Below are 24,972 nucleotides of genomic sequence, written 5' to 3'. Positions count from 1 at the left end.
CAGAGCCTCTTTTGGTGCCTGTAGCTTATTGTACAGATGTAATCACAACTGGAAGAGCTGCTTTGACAGGTGAGCAAAGGCAAGCAGTAGAACTCTTGGTAGCAGAGTATTCTACTGCCTCTTAAGCTTGACTTTAGTCCTGGTTTACAAAATTACTTGCACAGCCTTACCTTGGAGTCCTTGATCACCATCAGGCCCATCAATACCTTGTCCAACAGGTCCTTTATCTCCCTTTTCACCAGTGTCACCTGCAACCATAGACAATTTCAACAATGAAAGTGGCAGCTGGATTCAGGGACAGGAAGGAGAAAGATCAAGAGAAGCTCAAAGTCCTCAGGACACAGCTAGGATCTTTCCTTATGCTGCACCCCTAAAGCAGAATCATAAAATCATGGAATAGTTTTGGTTGGCAAAGAACTTTAAGATCAAATGATCCAACCATAAATTGCCTTCTAGACCTCCATCTGCTGCCCAAGGCCTAACCTCTTCTCCTCCACTGCTGAAATTAGTACAAGTTCACAATTGAGTTCAGTGGCCACAGAGAGAAGCAAGTTGGTCAAATGTTCCTTACCTCTGGGACCAGGATCACCCAGTTCTCCTGTTGGCCCTCTGTAACCAGGAGGACCACGAGGACCAGGATGCCCAACGCTTCCTGCAGCTCCAGGGGGGCCTGGGGGCCCGGCTGGGCCAGGCCGACCTGTCATGCCAGGAGCCAGGGGCTTTCTCAGGTTGGCAGCCAGCTGTGCAATTTGCTCTGGAAAGAAGAATCAAAACCTGTGTCCAGCACTGCCACTCTGCCTGGCTGTGAGTGAGCAGCTGAAAACTGATGGCCAACCTCCATCAACCCTGCTGCAGTTTCAAGCCATTCCCCTTGTCCTGTCACCACAAGCCCTTCTGAACAGTCCCTCCCCAGCCTTCCTGGAGGTCCACTTCAAATACTGAAATATAGCTCTAAGGTCTCCCTAGAACTTTCTCTTCTCCAGGCTGAACAGCCCAATTATCTCAGCCTGTGCAGCCCTCTGATCATCATCATGACCTCCTCTGGACCCTCTCCATCAGGTCCATGTCTCTCTTGGGTTGAGGGTCCCAGAGCTGGACACAGTACTCCAGGAGAGGTCTCAGCAGAGCAGAGTGGCAGAATCACCACTTTCAGCCTGCTGGCCATGCTGCTTTTGCTGCAGCTCAGGATGTGATTTGGTATGCTCAAGCTCTACTCTCCTCCAGCTCACTGTGGTAATTGGTTTTCTCTCAGTGGCACTCACCATTGATCAGTTCCCCACAGAGCTCTCTTATATGCTGTTCACTGGCCTCTTTGCCCTGCAATTAACAGAAGAATCTGTCCTTACACACATCACCTTATCAACAATCATCCCTCACAAGCTTCAGGCACAAAAGGCACCTCCAGCTGCTCAGGAAGCAGCACAGGATCCCACATGAAGAGAGGGCTTTTTATCTCCCTTCTTCCAAAGATGACATCTTCAGTTCATAGAATCACAGAATGGGTTGGGTTGGAAGGAATCTTAGAGATCATCCAGTTCCAACCCCCCTGCCATGGGCAGGGACACCTCCCACTAGCCCAGGTTGCTCAAGGCCTCACCCAACCTGACCTGGAACACATTCAGGGAGGGGACATCCACAACCTCCCTGAGCAACCTGTTCCAGTGTCTCCCCACCCTCACTGGAAAGAATTTCTTCCTAATCTCCAGTCTAAATTTCCCCTCCTCAGGCTTCAATCCCTTCCCTCTCATCCTGTCATGACAAACCGTTGTAAAAAGTCCCTTCCTAGCTTTCTTGTAGGCCCCCTTCAGGTACTGGAAGCCTCAGAATCTGTCATACAAATGGCAGAGGTTGTCATGTTAGGCCAGATACTTAATCTGGAGGTTATTTGGCCTTTTCTGAATGATGAAAGCTGAGCTCTGCCCCAAGACAGAGGTCTGACATTTGAAACAGCAGCTGTTCCCTTGCATGCAGTTATCTGCTCTTGCCTGCTCAAATGCAGGACCTGATTTTCTGAACTTGCATCCCACCCCCACAACACATTCATTCTTGGCTTCAGAGACCCTTGGCCTGTGCTCCAAGAGCAGATGATACTCACGGGAGGTCCAGGTTTCCCTGTGATGCCAGGAACACCTTGCACCCCTTGATGGCCCATGGGCCCTGGATGCCCTGGGATGCCTGGTACTCCAGCTGTCCCATTAGGCCCTTGGGCACCTTTGGGGCCAAGTTCTCCTCTTTTTCCTGGCTGCAATGAAGAAGAAAAACACCACTTAGACTAGAAGATCTAGTCCATTCTTTTCTCATGGGGATGAAGCCTTTCTTCAGGTTCCCCTAACTGATCTGGCTGAACCACCTACATTCCTTATGGGTGGGTTTACATTGCAGGACATGCTGACAGGAGTCCTCACTGCAGCAAACTGATCAAACACATCTGAGTGCCACAAGAAATGGTCACTGTCATGGATTTTATAGCATGAACAAGCTTCTAGGAAACACCCCCAGAACGTGGTACATGGAGACACATCATCCAGGGGTGAGACAAGCACATTCACTGCCAAAGCTTCCAGGGCATCAGTCCACAATGTCTGACACTTACCTCTCCTTTCTGGCCAGGAGGACCAAAGGGACCCTGTTAGAAAGAAAAAAGAAAGAATGATCCCTTCAGAAAACGTGGATCTAAGCTCAGAGCTCCCAAGCTCCAGGAGCCACCATGATATGTACATGGCACCTAAGGAGCTCTTCAAGCACAGGAGCCAGGAATGATACCAGGATGCTGCAGATCAGATTCAGCCCTGGCACAACAGGGAGAGGACTCTGACACCAAGACTTGCCCCAGCTACCACCACTGAACACAAGTGAGGTGGACCAAAAGCCCATGGAGACAGCAATGGTGACCACTCTGAGGAGCAACACGCCAAGAGAGCCCTGCAAAGGCCACCCTGGCTGGCTGGTGCTTCCTGGAGACAGGAGAGCTGATGCACACCATGAACATGGTGATGGAAAGGCTTTGGGTTGCCTTCTCCTTTTCACAGCCAGCAGCTTTGGAGCTCTTGGATGGTTAATTCTGACTGACCAGAGAAGTTCTTGATAGATGCTTCTCTACACCCATCAGTCAATTGACTCAGTTTAAGGACACCTACCAGTTCTCCTTTGTCACCTGGGAGGCCATCTGCTCCAGCAATGCCCTGAAAGTGAAATACCAGAATGAACACTGCCCCTCCTGGTCACAACCCACAGCAGGAGCCTTCTGCTTTATCACAGCATTCCCTGGCTCTCCACTCCAACAGACCACATCTCTTTCACCAACACAGGAAGCAATGGGACCAAAGAAGGTTTTGTTGCTGTCTCCTCCAGAGTGTTTTCATCTGGAGGGAGGACAAGCAGTTGGTGCTGTCACTGGCTCTGCCTAAGTCAGGGTCTGAATACCCTGCTGACTCCAGCATTGAAGTCATCACCTACCTGGTTACCTTTGGGACCAGGAACACCAGCAGGACCCTGAGGATAAGTAAAAGAAAGAAGGCAAATGAGCTCCAGCTGCTACTGTCCTGTGAATTCCTGGTGCAGTCAGACACAGCAAGGGGTTGGAAATTAAGTCTCCCAGGTGCCAAGCAGGAAACTCCAAATCTAATTTGTACTTCTTAAAGAAGAGATGTTAAAGCATCCTTGCTAGCTTTGAGGCACTCTCTACAGCACTGGTCTGTGTGGTAGGACAGGTTCTCAGGCCTCTTGCCATGCCAGTGACAGTGCAGAGGAGCTGCAGGACCTCCCAGATCAGGCCTGGTGGTCTTCTGCCCACCAAGTTCTCATCCAACCAGACCAGAGAGACTTTTTTGATGCTGCTCCCCACCTGCCTGGGACTGGTTTTCCACAGTGGCCTTTTTCATAGCATGCTCCTCAGTTCCCTAAATAAACTAAAATGAATTCTGTGCTTTTAATCCTCATCTTTGAAACCCATGTCACAAAAGTCATCTTTCATATCCATCCCAGGGCAGGAACTCTGTTTTGCTTCTGCTCCTCTGCATTTCATTTTTGTCATCTCCCTCTCAGGACCAAAGCAGCAATTCTACAAACAGACAAATTAAAGGCCAAGGTCCAGGCTGGAGGATTGATCTCTGCCCTTCACACCTGAAGAGGTGAGAAGAAGATTGAATTTACTCATGGTATAAAATGGACATGACCCTTTTTGTACTGTGAGGGCATAAGGTCAGGATGGTTTTTGAAGGCTTTATTAGACTGACAATTTTCCTGGGGATTGAGTTGGGTGCTCCTGACTTTGAGCTCCACAGAACACCACAGCCAAGGGAATCAAACACATTTAGATGCTGAGCTGATTATCACCCTATGAATAATTCAGGGGACTTGAAAAATCACAGAATCACAGAACATTAGGGGGTTGGAAGGGACCTTGAAAGATCATCCAGCCTGACATCTCTACCAGAGCAGGAACACCTGGAGTAGGTCACACAGGGACACAACCAGGTGGGTTTTGAATGTCTCCAGAGAAGGAGACTCCACAACCTCTCTGGGCAGCCTGCTCCAAACTCCTTTCATGGAGCTGCAGATCTGTGTTTGCAGTTGTCTTTATACACATCAGGATGAGCAGGCTGGGCTGGCAATAAAGCAAACCCAACAATCACCAATTAGTTCTTAGAGTACCTACACTGAACTTCAGAGCTAGAAATACAGCCCAGAATTTTGTGGTTGGGTTTTTTTTTTAATTTAAGAGGAAGGAGTATTTTCCTCCTTCTGCTCAGAACAGCTCTCTGGATACGAGGCTACTCTGTGCAGGGGCCTCTTTCCCCCCAGTGTCCATTTCTCACCAGGATGAAGCCCTGGATGCAGTCAGAACCCTGCAGCTCCACAATAACCCTCCTGTTTCACACTTCCAGGCTGACAGTCCCTCCAAGAGGCTTTTTTAACCCTGCCTGGAGCCAGCACAGAAGGGCCATTGTGAAACCCCCGTGGTGCTGCTGTGATTGCTTACACAGAGACTTCACCTTGGGGCTGGAGTGGAGAGAGCTGATGAACACACAGCTACTGTTCTCCTGCAAGCCCTGAACAAACCTCATTCATTTTGCCCTGCTGGCTCCTTTGAAATGAACATGAATTCCTTTCAATGAAAAGTGGCATTTCTTCTGAGGTGTGGGGCCCAGGAGTGCTGCTGATCAGAAAGAGAAATCATTGAGCAAACTGCAGTCTAGAAGAGATCCAGGAAACCTGCTCAAGCATCTGAGTAACAACAAGGCAGGAAGCAGCTCTCCTGTGCTCCTCAGGAGCAAGGCTTTGGTGAGATCAGTGCACAGAGCAGGAAAAAAAAAAAAACAACCAATAAAAAAACAACCAATCATCTATTCTGGCTGAGATAGAAGACCAAAGTGTCTTTTAAACAAGCCATCCTGTCTGAAAACAGTGGGAGTTCCTGAACTGAAACAAGGACAGAAGAGCCAAGATGCACAAATCCTCCTACCTGCTGTAGGGTCCATGCTGGGCATGGACTGGCACACCCAGGGTCCCCACCTTCCACCAAACCTGCTTGTGTTTGCTGGGGGGACACCAGCCACCCCCTGTTTGGGAGCCCCATTATGCCCTAATCTCCTATCTCCCACCAGGAATCAGTCAGAGATGTCTTCTCCTTACCCTGTCACCCAGCTCTCCACGAATCCCAGTTGGCCCAGGAAGGCCAGGCTCACCACTGGCACCTTTGGGACCCTGTTAGGAAAACAAAAACCAAGCTACAGCCTAGAGTGCCAGCAAACTCTGCATGATTTGACATCCCCAGAGCTCAGCAGCCCCCAGAAGGTGTTCAGAAAGTTCATTTGTCTCAGACCTCCTCTCTCCTTTCTCCCCAAGGACCTAGGGACCCTTGCTGACTGCTGGTACCACCTGTGTGGGTTGGCACAGCTCAGTCCAGCTGCTGTCTGGTGTCACAGCTGGGGACAGCCACCCTGCCAAAGTGCTCCAGCCTCTGGATAGTCTGAGTCTTCCACTAATGAAATCACATCTGTGACTGCTACCCAGGAGGTAGCATCATCCACTGGCCTTCAGCCAGTTTCACTGAGGAATGGAGAGTGGCTGGGCACCCTCCCTTGGAAAGGGAAGAAATGGGAGTTTCCAGTGCAGCAGAAAGCAGAAGGAGCTCACTGAAGACTCCTGCAGGCTGGGGGGGTGAGGGTGTCTGGATTGAGGAGAAATGGAGGTGTCTTGATATAGGTCAAACTCAACCCCTTCTTTTGCAAACAACTTGAGCCAGCAGGCAGCTTCTCTGGCCTGGTGCTCTTTCTAAGTGTCCTGTGTTGATGAAGGTGTCAGACTGGTTCTGACAGAAGGACAGATGTTTCCTCCTTGCTTGTGGCCACCCTGCAGTTGTCTTGCCAGAGGCTTGCAGACATCAAGCACATTAAACTACCCTCATCAGCAAACCAACCTGGAAGCCTCGGACACCAGGGGCTCCAATTGGGCCTTGAAGACCAAGTGGTCCCTGAAAAAAAAGAAAGAGAAGCTTGGGTGAGGAGAAGAATCAGGGCTGGGGGAAGTCATTTGTGTCAGTAAATCGTCTCAGTGCTAACAGGGAGAGGGAGCAGTTCTGTACTGCAGCACACTTTGCCCAGTGGCATTGCTGAGGAACCTGAGGAGCCACTGGAGAGTGGTGCTTGGTGCTTACTGAGCTTTATTATTACTATTTTATCATCATCATCATCATCAGAACTGCCTATTTCTACAGATGAGTACTTCAGAACACACTCTACTCCTGAGTAGAAAAGATCAAAGACAGCAAGAAGGGGTAGCAAGACAGAGCAGAGACAATAACCCCTTCCAGGGGATCTGCTATCCCAATATGACCATGGAATGGGTTGGGTTGGAAGTTTCCAGCTCATCCAGTCCAACCCCTCTGCAGTCAGTAGGGACACTTGCAACTAGAGCTGGTTGCTCAGAGCTCCAAAAAACCTGCAATGGTTCCAGGGATGGGGGATTAGGCTTTTAATTGATGCAGTTCTGCAAGAACTTGCAGAGTTGGAAATGAAAAAAGCCCTCTCTGAAGAGCCTGGCTCACTAGACAGAACATCAGCCTTATCATTAGGAGCCTCAATTGCTTTCTACTGAGAAAAATCACAAATGTGATAAAGAGTGTGGTGAAAAGAGAAGCCCAATTTAAGCATCTAAATCCCATTTTGTGAAGTGCCTTCTTGAAACAGATGCCTTAGGCAAGCTTCTGTCACAAGGTGGGACTTCAGCTTTGTCTCCTCTCACAGCTCTGTCTGCTGGGTGTTAAGGGACACAAACTTCCAACTGGCTGCCCCAGGCAGAGGATCAGTCAGCGTGGACTGTCCCAGCTACCCAAGAACCCAGCTGCCTACAGGGCTGCTGAGTGCAACGTGCCCTGTGGTGAAATGGCATCTCTGTTTTCTTCCTGATGTATTTTTATCCCTAGTGGTTAGCCCTACAAACTCTCCCTGGCACCCCAGCATCCCCACTGGCTCTCTTATTATCTGGTTGTCACTGGTGAGGAAATCCTCATGTGATGTGTGTGACTCAATGCCTGATCTAAACCAGCTGCCCTTATCCCTGCCTGCCTCCAAGACCAGCATGGCCAAAACCTTATGCAGAAAGCAGGTTCTGCCCCAGAGGAAGGAGCTGAAATAAAGCAGCAGCAGCATCTTCAAAAGGCTCAGGTGGTTTTGTGGTTACTGTTTCCACTTCTCTTTTCTGCTTGTAATCCACTCAGGAACTTGTGAGAGCTACAAAAAGGGAAAGTTGCATCAAAAATGACTCTGCTGTGTTGGTGCCTTTAAAGGTAAAGGAACCTGATCAAACCTGACAGCCTCTGAATAGGAAGAAACCCTTGGTATGATCTCCTAAATAAAATCCAATTGTTTTGAGCCAGAAAGAGCCTTAACCTTAGACAAATCCTGCACCTCTCTCAGAACAGCCCAGGCTTAACTGTATTTCATTTACATCAGGGAACCAGACCTTAGAAAGCCAGGTTAGAAATAAACAGGGGCTCAGCTACTATTGCACCCACATCAGAAGCCTGCACCAATGTTGGTTAGCTTGGTTGCATTTCATTTTGGGCTCTAACAGCAGGTAACCTTTTGTGGAGCCAGCTGTTTGGATGAAAAATTGCAGGCATAAAAGCAAACATTATTAATTTAGTTTGTTTCTAAGGCTGATTTCCCTTTCCTTGGAAGTTTAAAGAGCAGCTGCTCACAAACAATAAATCATCATACAGTTCAATTTCTTTCAAGTGGCACACAGCAGAAATCATGTCAGAGTTGCTGTGGGCTTCTGGGTTTCAAAATGAGATTAAGAGAGTTAAAAAAAAAAAAAAAAGGGAAAATAAAAAAGCCCAACAAAACCACTGGAAGGTCAGGTCCAACCTCAGCAGCAGCACTACCTGGGGAGTGACAAAATGCAAGTGATCCTGGCAGTTCCAGTAGGGATGAGCAAAACCAGGTTTTTCTCACAGAATCCCAGCGTGGTGGGGGTTGGAAGAGACATCTGGAGATCATCCTGCTAAAACAGGGCACCCACAGCAGCTTGCCCAGGATCACAATGTCCAGGTGGGTTTGGAATCTCTCCAGAGAAGAAGACTCCACCACCTCTCTGGGCAGCCTGCTCCAGGGCTCCAGCACCCTCACAGCAAAGAAGTTTTTCCTTCAGTTCAAGTGGAACCTGTGTTCTGTTGTACCCACTGCCCCTTGTCCTGTCCCTGGGCACCACTGAAAAGAGCCCAGCCCCATCCTCATGATGCTTTAGCTGTTGATCAAAACTGAGCAGATGCCCTCTCAGGCTGCTCTTCTCCAGGCTAAACAGCCCCAGGTCCCTCAGCCTTTCCTCCCTCATAAAAGAGTTGCTCCAGTCCCCCAGCCTTCCACCGGACTCTCTCCAGTAGCTCCCTGTTTCTCTTGAACTGGGGACCCCAGAACTGGACACAATACTTCAGGTGTGGCCTCACCAGGGCAGAGTAGAGGGGGAGGAGAACCTCCCTTGACCTGCTGGCCACACTCTTCTTGATGCACCCCAGATGTACTGCAACCTGATCTCATTTGTTACCATCTCTGTTACTCAGCAGGGACACAACCAAGTAGCCCTGCAGCTCTGCTCGGGTTTGCATTGCAACTCCAGTTTATTTCTCAGGCTCTGAGATGGTGCACTGAAAAGAGGAACAAGCTGCTGCCAGGGAGGAAACTCAGTGGTTCCTAACCCAGAAGTTCCCCAAAGTGGTCAGTACAGAGTAAAAGTGAAAACAGAGCTGTGTATGAGGCTTTGTTTCCTAGGGGTTCACAGCCTCCCAGCAAGACAATACTGGGTGGAAAAAAGAAATGCATGGAGAGACTCCCCACCTGAAAACTGTCCTGGTGGTGTACCAGATGGGTGTGAACTTTGGAGCGTTTTCAAGCAGTTATGAAAAGCACACAGCCCTGAGCAAGACAGGCAAGAGATTCCCAAGAGGCCTGGCAGCTTTTTAGCACTTTTCACAGCCCTGTCCTACACCACAATGTGCAGACCTTCCAGTCCTGCTGCTTGGATGGCTTCAGGCTTTGCAGTGAACTTCTGCTGCTCAATGGAAAGTGATAGAGGGACAGGGAAGGTCTCATGTGCTGGTGGCAATGGCTTAGCAGGAGTTTTGCTTCATTAAGGGCTTGCATTCAGCACAAGCTGAACCTTGTTATGACTGCCTAAGGAGGGAGGTGCTGACTGTTCCCTCTCTCCTGTCTGGCAATAGCAGCTCCCCACATCTCTTGGACAACTGCAGCTTTCTGTGCCAAAGCAAAAGGAAGGCATCACTGCATCTGCAGAGAGCTGTCAGTGAGAGCAGGATCTGACCCCTTATGGGGGAGCAGTTCTGCTGCTGCTACAACTCCCCAGAGCCCACACCAAGAGGGTATGTTTGGCTTCAGCCAGAGTAACCCCAGACCCTGAACTCTGTTTTGGTATTTGATTTACAAGCAGCATTGTACTCACAGTTGCTCCTCTGGGTCCTGGCAGCCCTCTCTCACCAGGAACACCAACATCTCCCTGGCAAGAACACCAAAGTCAGTCATGTCATTTAACAGCCACAAATCCTGGCCCTCCCAACCCACTGCAGAGCCAGGATGTATCCCTGGATGCCAAGCTCCCAGCCCCATTGGCCCATCCATTAGGTCACCCTGCCTGCCTTGCCAGATTTTGACCTGTGCACAGAGGTGTCCACCCCTCCAAGCTCCCACTGTGTTCTCCAGGTATCTCCAGGGAAGCCTGGGCCTGCCTGGAGTGCTCAGCACCATGGGCTTGTGTGCATTGCAGGCAGCACAGCACCCACTGCACTACTGACAGCTGTATTTGTGCAGGGAAGCAGCAAGTGAGCTCCAGCTTCATGGTTTGGTTTCACACACCCTCAGCAGAGCTCATGCTGTGTGAAGGATACATACAGGCATGCCTGGCTCTCCAGAGGGACCTGCTTCTCCCATCTCTCCAGGACTGCCCTGCAGAGGAGAAAGCAAGCACTCAGTGCATAACTTCAGAGAGTCACTGCTGGCCTACCTAGAGCAGCAAAGAGAGGAGGGAGGTAAAGCCTGGATAAGGAAATAAAAACATCTGTAAACTTCACAATTTTAAGACCAAGAAGACATTCAAAGAACAGGTGAGCTGCACATCCTGATCTGAGAGCAGTGACTAAGGAGGGCTGCCAGCCCCAGGGCAGTGGCCAGAATGAAGTGGAGCAGTGAGAGAGGGATGCTCTTTGGGAGGCATGCTCAGGACACCCCATTTCATTCATTTCTGCATCACCTTTATAGAAGGAGAAACTCCTTCCTGCAGTGTGCTCCCATCCATGGGGATCAGCACAAATAATGGTGCAGGTGCAGAGGGGGAAATGCAGAAGGGGAAGAGAGGAACAGAAAAAAAGACACCTTCCAGAACAGCTTTGTGTTGGGTTGCTTTGGTCTGAGATTTTCTGTTATCTCACAGGCAGATGCCAATCTAGAGGTCTGTGGAATCTTTTCTCCTGAGGTGGGGAGGAAAGTCTTCAAAAGGCAGTATGAGACAATCCTGCTTGTCCTTGTGGATGCTCACCCTTTTGATTCCCAAAGATGAAGCCTGCTCTTGGAACTCTGACAAAAGGGTGAATGCCTCCTTCAGAGGTTTACTAAACCCCAGTTGACTCTCCTGCATATCTGCTCTGTCTCCACTGAACTGGCTACAAGAGCTCTCTCAGCAGCAGCTGGGCCAGCAGTCTTGATCCTGGCCCTGGAACCCAGGCCTGGCACCATCACTTTGGGGTAACTCCTCCTGTACACTGTGGACATCAATCCCCCAAAGCTGCAAAGTCTTGCTGTGACAAGTTTAGGGGCTTCCACACCAGAACACATCATTAAAAAGATTCACTTACTGGTTCACCCTTTGAGCCTTTACTACCTGCTCTTCCAGGCAGTCCCTGAAAAAAAAGGAAAAAAAAAATGAGTATTAAGGCAAAGTCATAAAAAGTGGAGTTATTAAATTTCTTATTCTGGTCTGAGTTGACATGCAGGGAGCAATGTTTGCTTGAGGCAATGGAGGATTTACATTTCTGCAGCTTTCACCATGAAAATGATGGCTTCAATTCCCTTTTGTTCACTGCCCTAGCAGCACCTCATACACTAATCCTTAAGAATTAGAGCAAAGAGGAGGAATGCACAAATGGACCAGCAGCAGCAGCAACATTTTGCACAGCAGAAACCTTTCTCCAGGGGTCCTCCACATATTCTGTAAGATAGGAAGAAAGGAAAACTTCACCTCTGTTTAAATAGTCGGAAGCCTGGAGAGATGAAAGATTTTGCCAATGAACACTGGCAAGCCAGGGACAGGGCTCAGGCTGTTATGGAATCAAGAGTCATTCGTAGCCTGAATCTTACCTCCCTGCATAAGGGATGCACATCACTGGGATGTGAAAGAGAAAATGCCCTCTCAAGCTTAAATTTAAACAGAGCCAGAGTGGCCAAAAGCCAGGGTGTGACTGCAGTGGTATTTGGTGCTACTCCAGGTGTGTTGTTTTCTGTCTTGTATGCTGCTTCTCATCTGTACAGTGGGAAAAGTGCATTTCCTCTTGGTTTAAATGGGGCTCCTTGTGAGGCAGTGCACAAAATGAACCTCTCCTCTCCCCAGGAAGGAATGTCTCTATGCAGGGCATAGATGGGGTCCTGCTGCCATACTCACAGGCAGTCCGTTTGGTCCCTTCTCTCCAGGAGCACCCATGCGAGCTGCATCCCCCTGTGGATATCAAGAGGTTAGGAGGGACCCTCCAGCACTGGAAAATTGTCTGACACAGGCAGGGGGCACATTCCCAAACTGGCATTTGTAATCTCCTTCCCCACAAGTGCAGGACCAAGAACCTGTTGTGCTTACAGGAGGTGGGTACCTGGTGGGCACAGGATGCTCTGAGCTCCCCTTGCAGCTCAGCACACCACCCAGGTACCTGTGTTTGACAACACAGTGTCTGCAGGCAACTAAAAGAAACAGATGTGTCTGTCAACAGCTGTGCAGAGGCATCTCTGAAGGCCTAGAGTGAGCCAACAGGAACCACTAAGTATAGGCACACAGCTGAGTTTAGATCACACATGCATCTCCTTTCTTGAAGGAATCTCCTTGGGATTAATTACCAGCAGCAGCTTCCCTCTTCTGCTCTTGTTACACTACTGGAAAACTTTTCAGAAGCAAAAGCTTTCCAGCCATGCTCTTTCTTGATAAGCACCAGTAGCTCTGCACCACACATGGGACAGTAAGTGAAATCTTCCCTGTTAAAGAGGACTTTACAAACCTTCTCACCATCGAGTCCTGGAGCTCCATCTCGTCCATCCTTGCCAGGCATGCCCTGCAACCATGCACAGCACAGTCAAGCTTAGGAGGAGACTCTGGGGTGAACAAAATACACTCACAGCAAAACCCCTTTTGGCAGTGGGCCCAGCTCCAGTTGGACTGGGAGATGTTCATTAACAGCAGTACAACTAAGGGTGTAATCCAACTGGGGTAACACTGAAGGTCAGAGACCCAAAGGGCAGAAGTCTGACAGCAAAGACTGTGAGATGCAAGGTTTTTCCTGTGGTGCTTTATCTCATCATCTGCAAGCAAGGCAGCAGTGAGAGCTGCATCCCAGTTCATTGACTTACAGGTTCTCCTATGAGTCCACGAGCCCCTGGGTTTCCTTTTGGTCCAGCTCTGCCCTAGGAATCAACAACAATTGTGTTACCCAGGACACAATCTTCAAGAGCAATCAGTCAACAAAGATAATACTCCAGCTCTGGAGGGATGTTTCATTCTGTTTGTGCTGGCTGCTCTCCTGTTTATTCAGGTCCTTTTAGGACACACCAGAAAAAAAAAAAAAAAAACAAAACAAACCTGGCCCAATGCTGGGAAAATTATTAATAATTTCAAGGGATGGAGATGTAAGATCTGATCCCTCTGCTCTAGGTTGCAAGAAGCACTTAGAGACCTTATTACTTAAGCACCTCTAATAAAATTGAAATATCTCATTTTTCAGAGGAATGCTTTCATCCCTTTCACCTCCTTTTCAAAGAAACCAAGGGAGGAGAAGCCACAATACACCTGTAAGGGAGCCTCCTTTGAATGCCACATCCAAAATTTGAGCAGAATGATGTTTCACTGCACTTACTGTATCACCTTTGGGCCCTCTGAATCCCTGGGGTCCTTTACTTCCTTGGATTCCCTATGACAGAGGAGAAAAAGCCATTAAGCATCTTTATGACAGAGTGATGTTTCCAGGGTGTAAATGCTGAAGGGTTTCTGGGTGTTTGCTGGCCTCAGCAGAGGTGTGAGGGTACACACTGCCCCTGGAGCTCAGCTGCCCTTTCTCAGCTACCCTCTGTAATTCCTGACACACAGATGAACTGCAGCAGGCACTTTGCCAACAACCCCTTGGGGCAGAGACCATCTTCCCCTTCAGTTAATGAAGTCTTTTCTTCAACCAGAAACAGAGTGAGGAAAAAAACCCTTTGATGGGAGAAGGCAGGGCCATAGAGATGATGAGAAGCAGATACATACAGCTTTTCCTGGAGGTCCTGGGATTCCAGGTGGTCCTCTGAAACCAATGTCACCCTGCAAAGAATAATGTGTCACTGTAATGCTGTGCTTGGCAGTGTGGAGCAGCAGTATCCCTACCTCACACCACAAAGCCCTGTAGGGACCCCCCATATTTCTTGCTGGTTTGCAGCATAGTCTTGCAAAAGATCCCTCTCTGAAGATGCAGGTTTTCCCTCTGGGTCTCCCCACCATTACCTCTGGTATCATTCATGGCCTTGCTATCTCAGTGGCTCCTAAATAAATGCATGACTTAATCAAACTCAAAACCATTCAGCCTCTAGGGACTTTGGCAAAAATCCCAAACCCATGCTGACCTAGAGGAGGGTTTTCATGGCCTGAAAATCTTTGTCCACCAGAGATTCTTTGGCTTTGGCTTGTGAAGAGACAGAACACAAAGTGAAATGCTCATGAACCATTGCTCTGTTTTTCAAGATGCTTTAGCACTGTCAGTCTTGCAGGGACAGCACTTTGTCCTGCTGGTCTGAAAGCTTAAATCAGGCTGAGCTGGACCCTGTCAGTCCCTCAGGTATGTGGATTCCTCCTGCCTCTGGAAGGTTTCCTGCTGGGGGAGCACAGGAAAGAGCCTGCACTTTTTATCTTTGTAAGTTTCCCACTGGTCTTCAGCAAGGACAAATCCACCTGGACCTTGGACAAGACAAACTGGTGGTGGAGGGAGAACAAAAATCAGATGAAGGTTTTTCTTACTCTGTCACCAGCTGGACCCATTGGGCCAGGGAGGCCTCTTAGTCCTCTTGGGCCCTAATTGAGGAAACAAAACAGTTAAAACCCACTCAAAGTTAAACACCCAAATGACAGAACAGCAACTCATCAACACAGGAAACATTAAGAAACAGAGAAGAGCTGCAAAAAGCTCAGCCCTCTGATGCACAAACAAGACATTTTCTCCTTTGGTGATGACCTCTGAGCAAGTGACACTGTGCAGACAATACATTGAGTGCCTACTCTCTCCAGCCCACCTCCCAGGCTGTCAAACCAGCCCAGAGCTCAGCCTCAGATCCACCCAAAAGGTCTCCAGGGCTCTACCAGAGCAGCTATTGCTTGGTATCCAAGGTGAGGTACCCAAAGCAGGATCTGGATTAAAGCTCAGCAAAAAAACCCAGCATGATTTTTTTTCCCACCAGCATCCACTTCCATATCTGTTGGGCAGAGGCAAGAGCTATTTGTGTAGTGCAAGATGATTGATGGCACCATCCAGTTTCACAGTAAGAAGGTCAAGGGAACTGGGTCTGAAGAGTAGGTGTTACCTGCAGGCCAACACTGCCAGGAATGCCTGGAGGACCAGGAGGTCCAGGGCTACCCTGAGAGGGGAAAAAAATAATTAGACAAGAGGCAAAACAGCAGAAGCCTGCCAACAGAAAGCCAGGGACCTCCCCATTTTATTTTCTCCCTGAGCTTCCTCCCACCTAGCTTTCTGCTTCAGAATTTGCTCCTACTCTATAGGCAGATTCTTCTAGGTGCAAGAACTCTTCACCAGTCAGGAATTTCCCCAGGTGATTAGTGCCAGGCTTTGTCCCAGGCTGGCATCCCTGCATGTGGAACAAGATCAGAGTGATCTTAACATCCTGATTACTGGGAAGATGAATTCTCTAGAGGTATTAGCACATGGTCACACATGCAGAGCAATGGAAGCCAGTGCCCTTCTGGTTGTTCAGCCAATTGCCTCCTTTCTTCCTGTTTTCTTGAAGAAATCATTTGTTGTGGTACTTTTAAAGAGAAAAAAAAAACCAACCCTTCCCCCACCCCCTTTAAATTCAAGTTTACCTTCTCTCCATCTTTTCCTATTTCACCAGGTTCTCCTTTGTGACCAGTGTGTCCCTAGAAATGAAAGCTGCAATTATTCACATGCCAGCACGGTCTTTTAGAATTCAGATTTTGTGAGACAGCTGTAAAGCCCTAAAGCCACACAACACAAATGACCTGCTGGGAAAATAATCAATAGTGTGACTAGAATCACAGAACTATTTAGGTTGGAAGAGGCCTTTAAGATCATTGAGTCCAGCTGTTAACCCAGCACTGCCAGGTCACCACTGAAGGATGTCCCTCAGCACCACATCCGTGTGGCTTTTGTATCCCTTCAGGGATGGGGACTCCACCACTGCCCTGGGCCACTTGTGGAGGTCACTTCTGGGGTTAGTCAGCCACACATCACTCCTCTGGTAGGTGTCATTGTGTCAGAGCTGATCTAGTCTCAGGAAATGCCCAGATTTGGTTTTCAGGAGTGACCTGTGGTGAGACCAGGCTACAGGTCTCCAGATGTAATTCTCAGTTAAAGGTCAGGGACCAGAACACACCTCCCATCACTTCTGAAAATGGGACCAAAAGCCCATTCTGCATCTTTCACCTCCCTTTTAAAGTCATTTTAAATGTCTGCAGAGAAACCCCTGCCCCACTGAAATCTCTTGTATAAAATCCTCAGATTCAGTTTGCTTCTTGGCTCCCTTCCTGTTATTGTAGGAGAGACCCAGGCAAAGTTCAGCCATGGCAGATCCTACTCCTCACCACACAAAGGGTCCTGTGCATCACTGCCATCATAACTGGAGACCTTCACAGGTTTTTAGTATTTCACAAGCTATGGCTTTTGAATAGTTCCACCCTAGCTGTTGTGTATGTCTAATGATATTGCTGACTCAGCTCAGAGGCCAAACAGATCTGCAGAAGGTCAGTGCATGAGGAATGCAGAGCATTGCCCAGGAGATGTTCCCTCCGTTGCCAGCTTGAGTAACTTCAGCTCAACTTCAGCTGGAGTGTAACCTCCTGCTCAGCACTGATCTGAACCATAGAGGGGACAGAGGAGAAGCTTAACTGTGAGTTGAGTGAGAACTGAGAAGCTGAGTGAGACTTCCTGAGGGTTGCAACCTAGAATTTATGGACCAGAATCAAACAGCATAAAGAGAAAGCTGCCTGGTGGGGATAAAATGACAATCAAATTGTATTTAATCCTGTAAAATCTGTATTTAATCCTGTAAAACCTGTAAAATCTGGCTGTAAAAGGACAATTACAGTCTATTTAGTCATACAACTTTTATATGTTTATATATATAAATATATATATATAATATAAAATTGTATTTAATCATGGAAAATGTGGGGGCAAGATGACAATTAAATGGTATTTAATCACATAGTTTTTGGGTGGAAAATGACAATTACATTGTATTTAATCATGTAAATTATGTCCTGCCCCAGTAAAAGGTGTACCTTTCTGTTTACAGGGTCTGGGAGCACAGTTTAAGAGCTGGTGGGACTTTGACAGCCCTCTGAAGTCTGAAAAGGCAGCACATTGTCCTTGAGGCAGCCCTGAAAACTTCCCTTTCATGCTCCTGTTCCTCACTGTGCCTAATGAAGCTTGCATTGTGTTTTAATCTTTGTGCTTGGGTTAAATTTCATTTGCAGTTAAATCTTCCATCTAACAGAGCCTGCAGGGATGGAGCCACAAAGCAAGCAGGTGCCTGAAGGATGCAGGTGAGAGGAGAGCTCTCACACTTTGCAGGGCAGAGTTCAGTGGGAGAACAGCACACAGAGGGCAGGCTCAGGCCCTTCATCCTCCTCTTGTCTCATATTTGGCTGCTTTAGGGGGTTTCTGTTTCAACAGCATAAACCCAGGTAAATGCCTGGCTGGTTTGGAGAGGTGTGGAGCCTGTACATGCACTGTACAGAAACCAGTTTAATCTCAGGGGCTCATGGTGGGATTTATTTAGGGAGACAGACCTCTGTATCTGAAGCTGGTGTTTTTCTTACCTTGAATCCTGGCATTCCTGGAGGACCTGGAGGACCTGGTGGGCACAGGGCTGGGCACTGCAAGGAACAAAAACACTCTGGTTTATCAAGTACACACAACACATCCAGGGAAGCAGGTTTCATTTCTAGGCAGAGATGAACCCTTTTGGTCATGGGGGTTTTGTCTCTAAATTCCCTAAATCTAATGGATGTAGTGTATTTAAATTGAACACATGCTGTCAGCATGGATTGGTCAGCACTGTCCTAGGGCAGAATGTCCTAAAGAGTTCTTCAGGCCCCCTACAACCCACAAAATAATGATCTGTGAATGGTCTGCTTCACTTTGAGCATGGACTGGGAGAAATTCTGAAGGCTAACAGTGGACCACAGTCCACAGTACAGGAAAACCACAGCCTCCCAGTGATGCTGGATGGGTATCTTGGAAACCATTAGGAACAGATTTAAATCCAGGCATTCACTGACCCCTGCTGATTTCCATTACACAAATCACTTAATGGAGAGAAGGACAAGCATTACAGTTTATCAGAAGTGGACCTATAAAAAATTAACCTGGTACCTGCAGTTGTCTAGGGGTGGGTGAGCCCCTGGTGGGAGCTCCAGTTTGACTGGGAACAAATCAGAACATGCATGGAAATGTAAAGGGGACTTTAAAGGCCATACTCTTAAAAAACTATGAATAAGGAATGAGCTTTTCTTCTGCATCTTTTCTTTCATTTATTGGTTGGTGGTTTTGCTTTTTTCCTTTTAATAAAGTCTCAGACAACACCTCTGTGGCAGCAATTTAATTTTCTAGTATATTCCACAGGGTAACTTGAATTAAACTTGCAGAAATAGCATCATTTTCTATTAACTTCCATGTGACCTGCCATAAGGCAATCTAAACCAACTCAGAGCTTTTTTTTGGGGCATGCCAATTAAAAAACCAAAGCTGCTGTCACAACAACAGCTGCCAAATCTGGAAATGTCACTTCCATCTTTCATGGACTTAACACTCCTTTCATTCCCCCCCCTCCCCCCCCCTTGAAAGAAAGGATTTGAGACTTTCCCATAAGGAAAGGAGTTTAAACAAAGCCCATAGGAACCTGGTGCCACCAGCCATGGAGATAGTGCAACGTGCATGACCTTCCCTCCTGCAAAGCAGGGCTGGAAACAGATGCATGAAAAGCTGTTGGCATTTGCCGAGTGCTGAAGTTGTTTTGTAAATGGAGAATGGAGGCAAAAACCTGCAGTTTGAAAAGCAAACTGGAAAGCAAAGATCAAGGAAAAAAAACCCAGAGAGAAACCCCAGTCAGCACTTGCACATCTACGCCCTCGAGAGAACCTTGCAGATACACACACACCTCACTTCTGCATGGCAATAAGGCAGCTTAGATCCTTGTCTGCTGGTCTGAAGTGGGCTGACAGTCACCCACCACAAAGTCACATCAAAGATTAGACCAGAAAGGTATCTTCATGCTACAGAAAGAAAAACCTACCTGAAGGTCGCCGCCGCCATCGTGAAGGGTGCCTGGCAGCCCCTGCAGTTGATGAAATGTGGTCTGTTAGACACAGCTACAGCAGCAGCAGGAGAGTGACAGGCTGTAGGAAAGGCACTTCACAGCCTCAGCTCAGCTGGGATCAGCAGGAGGCAGGTACTCAGCCCCACACTGTGAAGTGCAGCCCCTGACCCCAGAGCATGTCCTCAAAGCAGACATGGCAGGGGTGTGATTATCTTTGGGAGATGCACAGATGAGTTTGGAGAAGAGCTTTCAGCTTTAGGTGATGAAGGCACCAGGCTGAGAAAAGCAGCTGTGCCTGGCCTCCTTGGGAAAAGCTCCTTAGGAAAGACCTCCTGATCCCTCCAACCCTCCAGGGATACCACAGCAAACCCAAAACAGAGACTTGGTGGTCTAGAGTACCCCTTGCTGGCCCTACATCATGATCCAAGCATTCAGTACCTGAGGAGGGCCTACAAGAAGGCTGGAGAGGGACTGTTCCCAAAGGCCTGCAGTGATAGGATGAGGGGCAATGGTTTGAAATGAGAGAAGAGTAGATTTAGGTTGAACATTAGGAGGAAGTTCTCTACCATGAGGGTAGTGTAACACTGGAACAAGTTACTCAGGGAGGTAGTTGAGGCCCCATCCTTGGAGATATTCAAGGTCAGGCTTGACAGGGCTCTGGGCAATCTGATCTAGTGCAGGATGTCCCTGCTGACTAAAGGGGGGTTGGACTAGATGACCTTTGGAGGTCCCTTCCAACCCAAACCATTCTATAATTCTCTGATCATTGTCCACTGTCTAGATCAGCACAGTGCTCAATCAGTCTGAGACAACAGAAAGCCCACCCTCTGATCTGTGCCATGAAGCCTGGATTTCATGGGATTCCTCCACCAACACAGCAGACAATAAAGAGAAGACAATCAACACACTGAAGTTCAGCCAGTGAAAAGTCACTGCTCTCCTTGGGCCACAGTGTTTATGGCCTGATGAAACTTAAGGAGTGCTGGAAAGGGAATCCTCTCACGTTGCAAGTCTCAACTTACGGGAGGTCCAGGTGGTCCAGGAGGCCCTGGGAATCCTGGCAGGCCAAAAGGTCCCTAAAAAGAAGTGAAAAATAGTAAGAATTCTCTTTCTTAACCATTGAAATGAAAAAGTAAAAGGACAGGAAAGGTGGCTACCAAACACCACTGCATGCTTGTGAATGTGGGGCAAGATATCTCTAATGGGACTAAGCTGCACCTTTCCTTCTGCATAGGCTTCTCTGACTGCCAAGAGCAGATGCCTGTGCAATCACAGCAATCAGGACAGAACACCACATCACTGCACCTTCATCCCTCCTTCCACTAGCTCTGGACCTCTCCAGTGGAGCTGTGGGCACCCAAAAACGATGGCATGGTTCTTTGGCTTTGAAAATATGGCTGCAAGCATTTGCACACCTCTGGCAGTGCACTGGTTGAGTGGGGTGGCCCTACCCAAGCTAGTACAAGGAATAAGATTGTCCATAGACATTTGCAGAGCTTGTAGTGTCAAGAGCATCCCACTTCCAGAATGAGGCAAGAAACCAGAAATTAACCTTCAGTGGTCAAGGCATTTGCAGTAAACGAGGATCAAATGGTAGAAGAAACTCACAGAAGGACCCCGAAATCCATTTCCACCTGGGAGCCCACTGGGTCCTGGAGGCCCCTGTTGAAAGGAGAAGATCCTTTATACCCATGGTGACCTCACACAGCTGCCAAAGCCCAGCAGTAAACAAACCAGCTGTATTCAGCTGCAACCCCCACCCTGAGGGTTCAATCCTGTCCCCAGACAACCAGTTTACCAATGCACATCTTGCTTTTTGCTCCACCTTCCCACAGAGCACACCCTTGTCAGTGCTGTCTGTTGTCAACATCTGAGATGCCTCAGGAACCCACCAAAAAGCTGCCCCAGCACTGGTCACTTCCAGCAACCACAAGGCTGCTGCTGTGCCTTGAACTTCACATCAGTGCCAGCTTCCTTGGTCATAGGGTAAGCACAAAGCCCCCACAAGGCTACTGACCTGCAAGACTCCACATCCCTCTGCCCAGCACAGGAGAGGAACCCAAGGTCTGGGGTGGGTTTGTAACACTCAGGGTGTCCATTAAAGGTAGAATAATAATTTAAAACTATTTTGAAAAGAGCCTTGTTACTCACTGGAGGTCCTGGTAGTCCTTTGCCCTGCAAAGAACATCGAAGAGGAAAGGATCACTTAGAAACTGAACACACAGGAGGAAAAGCAAACTTCAGAAAATGTTGCTTCATTTTTAAGTTTCCATAGCACTTCCCTGTCCCTGATTATTGTAATTTGCAATCAGAGCAGAGCTGGAGTCCTGATGAATCCTTTTGTTGCCTCTCATAATTTTCATTCCCTTTACATGGCTGTTACTTATGAGACATCTCCAAGCAAAGCCACCTATGGTGACGTGACAGTGGGACTCAGACAGGTATGAAGACAACACTCTACTTTATCTGCCTGTCCTTTTATTTTCTCCTTTTCACTTTTATTTAGACATTATCTAATGTCTAAGAATTCTGATAGCATTTGTGATGCTTGTCCTTCTCCCAGGCTGGCTTGCTTCGGAACACCTCAGAGGCTAAAACTGAGCCCTGCATTACCCCAACAGGTCACAGACATATTTAAACACTCCAAGGAACAGTTTAATTCATCCAGGTTTTGATCCCTTTGAGTTACAAAGGTTCCCATCCCCTCTTGGTGATGGTTTTGGCATAGTATTAGGCACCACAGCATTAGACACCATCTCCTGTTCTAGGAGTTACTTACAGCAGATCCACGTGGCCCAGCAGGTCCTAATGCACCCTATGGGAATAAACCAAGAGTGCAAATCAGCAGGGATCAACCAGAGCTCCCATGTGGGTAGACACCAATGCCTGCTCTCCTTGACCCCATTCTTTGTCTGCAAACTCCAGGAATGTCTTACAGTACCAGCACACAGCTGGTGATGCTCAGCTGAATTCACAAATGTAAGGATGGCAACTTATGGGTAATGAGTCTGTCACTCCTCATTAATTACTTGATTAAAGAACATTTTAAGGAGAGATGGATGTTCAGAACTAGCTCCAGCAACTTTCTTCACCATTTGCTGGGCAAGAGAAAGCAGAGACTAAAATCTGAGTGGCTCCTACAAGAATTAACAACTACTTCTGCAATTCACAGCTGGCCTCAGGTATACTCTCCATGAGTATCTAAAGTTCCTAAACTGAACTTCATCCATTTGAAATATTCCCAATACTTTCATCATGTAGACTATGTGAAACTACTCAAAAGATTTGAGCTTGCTGTAGTTCATTTTAACAACTCATTTGCCTTTCAAGCAAAGGAAAAGATTTTATGGCTTCTGCCTCTTCACTGGCTTTCCTTAGCAAATCCCCACTCTCCTCCTCCCAATTTGCATTCTTAAGCTTGACAAGAGCTTGGTGATCTTACATATCAGACCAGAGTGAAGTCATTCTTGAAGTTGTTATTTTCCTCCCTAACTGAAGATAGTTGAAACAGACAGACCCTCTTGAGCCCTTTGTGGCATTGCAAAGTTGCCAGCATTGACCAGTGGACTGTAAAATTAATGACAGGGGGAAAATTCTGAAGCAGAAAGTAAGCTGAAATATAAAAATGAACAAAAAAGCCAATGCAGTTGCAGACCTTAGCTAGCAGCTGTTCACATATCTCCAGGAGATGCTGGGTGTGCAATGCTGAATGCTTCTTTTAGGTCTGGGAATCTCCCCAGACAAATTTGCTGCTGCAACAGGAAAAGGAAAAGAAGAGGCAGGGAAAAAAAGGTGGGAAAAAAGGGAGCAAAGGGGAGAGAAAAGAGAGCAAAGGGGAGAGAAAGAGAGCAAAGGGGAGAGAAAGAGAGCAAAGGGGAGAGAAAAGAGGAAAGAGGAAAAAAAAGGAAAAAGGAAAGAAAAATAAAAATAAAGAAGGGAAAAAAAGGAAAAGAAAGAGGGAAAAAGGGGGGAAAAGGGGGAAAAAAAAGGAAAGTGGTGGCAGTGCAGATATGCCAGTGTAATTTGGGCTGAATAATAAATAAAATAATAGTTTGCTGAACAGCTCTGATGCAGCTGCCACTGTGAGTTTCTCTAAGCTGTGCTGATGCTCAGGAGCTGCAGAACAATCATGCTAGTCTCAAGGCCCTGCTGCACATAACTCTTTGCTTGCATTTGGATTGTTCTCCACTGAGGCTGCTCTCTGCTGAATGCACGGCTTAAAATAGTGAGGAGGTGACAGACTTAAACAGAGACCAAACCATGTTGTTATTTATGGACTGTGTTTAACTAGAGCCAGCAAAACTCCTTAGCTCCTTGTGCAGGGCACAGAGAGATTACAGCACCAGGCTTCCTCAGCAGGACTGTTTTCCAAATATCCTCAAAACACTGCACAGAAGCATCTCAAGAATGATGTCCTGAGCTGGAATTGAATGGTATCTACCCCTAGGACCAGCAGAACAAGGCAGATGGGCAGACCTTGAAACCAACCCAACACACTGCTGCTCATTGTGATCCCAGGGACAAGGCCAGCCCCTCTCCCAGCATTCTGCACACCAAATGAGATTAGAAATATTTTCCCTTGTTAAGCTCAAGAAGGAAAATAGAGGACCCAAGGCCTCATTAAGAGCAGTCTTGTGAGGAGAGGGCTGTAATCCAATAAAAATCAACTCTGCTGCAAATGTCAGCTCATTCACTTCTCTGTGAAGTTACTCTGCTTTTCTTCCAGTCACTTTTATCTTCAGGATGAAGTCCCTACAACTACTGATGGTTGTCAGGGACAAGCTGGGATCTCCTCCTGGAGAGAAAACACTGAGTTCCTGGCACCTCTACTGACTTACACTTTAAACCTGTCCCCACTTAAACCAGCTGCACAGCCCTGTTCTGCTTTGGCCAACAGGCCAAGAGGTTGGCAGAGCAGAGCACTCAAAGTGCCAAACCTTGGCACTTTCCTTAATTTTGCTGTCTTTGAAGGTGTAAGGTGCAGGATGCAGCAGTGAATGTCCACACATAATCACAGAATGTTAGGGGTTGGAAGGGACCTCGAAAGATCATCCAGTTCAACCCCACTTCCAGAGGAGGATCACCTAGAGTAGGTCACACAGGTGGGTTTGGAAAGTCTCCAGAAGAGATTCCACAACCTCTCTGGGCAGTCCATTCCAGTGTTTTGTCACTCTCACAGTGAAAAAGTTTTTCCTTCTGTTCCTGTGGCACCTCCTCCATTCCAGCTTGCCCCCACTGCCCCTTGTCCTATCACTGGTTATCACTGAGCAGAGCCTGGCTCCATCCTCTTGACACTGCCCTGCACATATTTATAGACATGGATGAGGGCACCCCTCAGGCTCCTCTGCTCCAAGCTAAAGAGACCCACCTCCCTTAGCCTTTCCTCATAAGGGTGATGTTCCATGCCTGGGAGAGCAAAAGAGCATCAAGTCCTTGAGCAAGCTGATGAGGCTTCATTAATTTCAAAAGGAAAGACTCCAATTCACACCTCAGTTTTAATAACATTGACTCAACTCATTCTCCTGGTAACAATGTTCTTTCTCTTTTGATTAGGAAACAATCTCACCCTAATTTCTCATTTTAATGCAATATACTTTTATGAATATACAGCTGCAGAGCACAGGACATACTTGATTAATAAGGCATTCATAAATAAATATAAACC

General features: G+C 47.6%; 1 protein-coding gene across 1 annotated transcript in view; it reads right to left on the bottom strand.

Annotated features, from left to right (window-relative positions):
* COL9A3 (collagen type IX alpha 3 chain) overlaps positions 1 to 24,972 on the bottom strand; it is a 35,697-nt gene that overhangs the window by 1,241 nt on the left and 9,484 nt on the right. Inside the window, exons 6-31 of the mRNA XM_054391742.1 lie at positions 22,087 to 22,122; positions 21,459 to 21,482; positions 20,916 to 20,969; positions 20,330 to 20,383; positions 19,284 to 19,325; positions 17,809 to 17,865; positions 15,832 to 15,885; positions 15,315 to 15,368; positions 14,755 to 14,808; positions 14,011 to 14,064; positions 13,622 to 13,675; positions 13,119 to 13,172; positions 12,770 to 12,823; positions 12,169 to 12,222; positions 11,366 to 11,410; positions 10,407 to 10,460; positions 9,961 to 10,014; positions 6,422 to 6,475; positions 5,635 to 5,706; positions 3,457 to 3,492; positions 3,138 to 3,182; positions 2,594 to 2,626; positions 2,096 to 2,242; positions 1,263 to 1,317; positions 572 to 754; positions 171 to 248 (exon numbers count right to left, since the gene is read on the bottom strand). Coding sequence (XP_054247717.1) covers positions 171 to 248; positions 572 to 754; positions 1,263 to 1,317; positions 2,096 to 2,242; positions 2,594 to 2,626; positions 3,138 to 3,182; positions 3,457 to 3,492; positions 5,635 to 5,706; positions 6,422 to 6,475; positions 9,961 to 10,014; positions 10,407 to 10,460; positions 11,366 to 11,410; positions 12,169 to 12,222; positions 12,770 to 12,823; positions 13,119 to 13,172; positions 13,622 to 13,675; positions 14,011 to 14,064; positions 14,755 to 14,808; positions 15,315 to 15,368; positions 15,832 to 15,885; positions 17,809 to 17,865; positions 19,284 to 19,325; positions 20,330 to 20,383; positions 20,916 to 20,969; positions 21,459 to 21,482; positions 22,087 to 22,122 — 1,555 coding nt within the window. The remainder of the gene's footprint in view (positions 1 to 170; positions 249 to 571; positions 755 to 1,262; positions 1,318 to 2,095; positions 2,243 to 2,593; positions 2,627 to 3,137; positions 3,183 to 3,456; positions 3,493 to 5,634; positions 5,707 to 6,421; positions 6,476 to 9,960; positions 10,015 to 10,406; positions 10,461 to 11,365; positions 11,411 to 12,168; positions 12,223 to 12,769; positions 12,824 to 13,118; positions 13,173 to 13,621; positions 13,676 to 14,010; positions 14,065 to 14,754; positions 14,809 to 15,314; positions 15,369 to 15,831; positions 15,886 to 17,808; positions 17,866 to 19,283; positions 19,326 to 20,329; positions 20,384 to 20,915; positions 20,970 to 21,458; positions 21,483 to 22,086; positions 22,123 to 24,972) is intronic.

The sequence above is a fragment of the Indicator indicator genome, chromosome 24 (assembly GCF_027791375.1).
Source record: "Indicator indicator isolate 239-I01 chromosome 24, UM_Iind_1.1, whole genome shotgun sequence".
Classification (NCBI taxonomy): domain Eukaryota; kingdom Metazoa; phylum Chordata; class Aves; order Piciformes; family Indicatoridae; genus Indicator; species Indicator indicator.
Note: the sequence above shows the minus strand (reverse complement) of the source record. Positions and strands in the feature narration are given on the sequence as shown.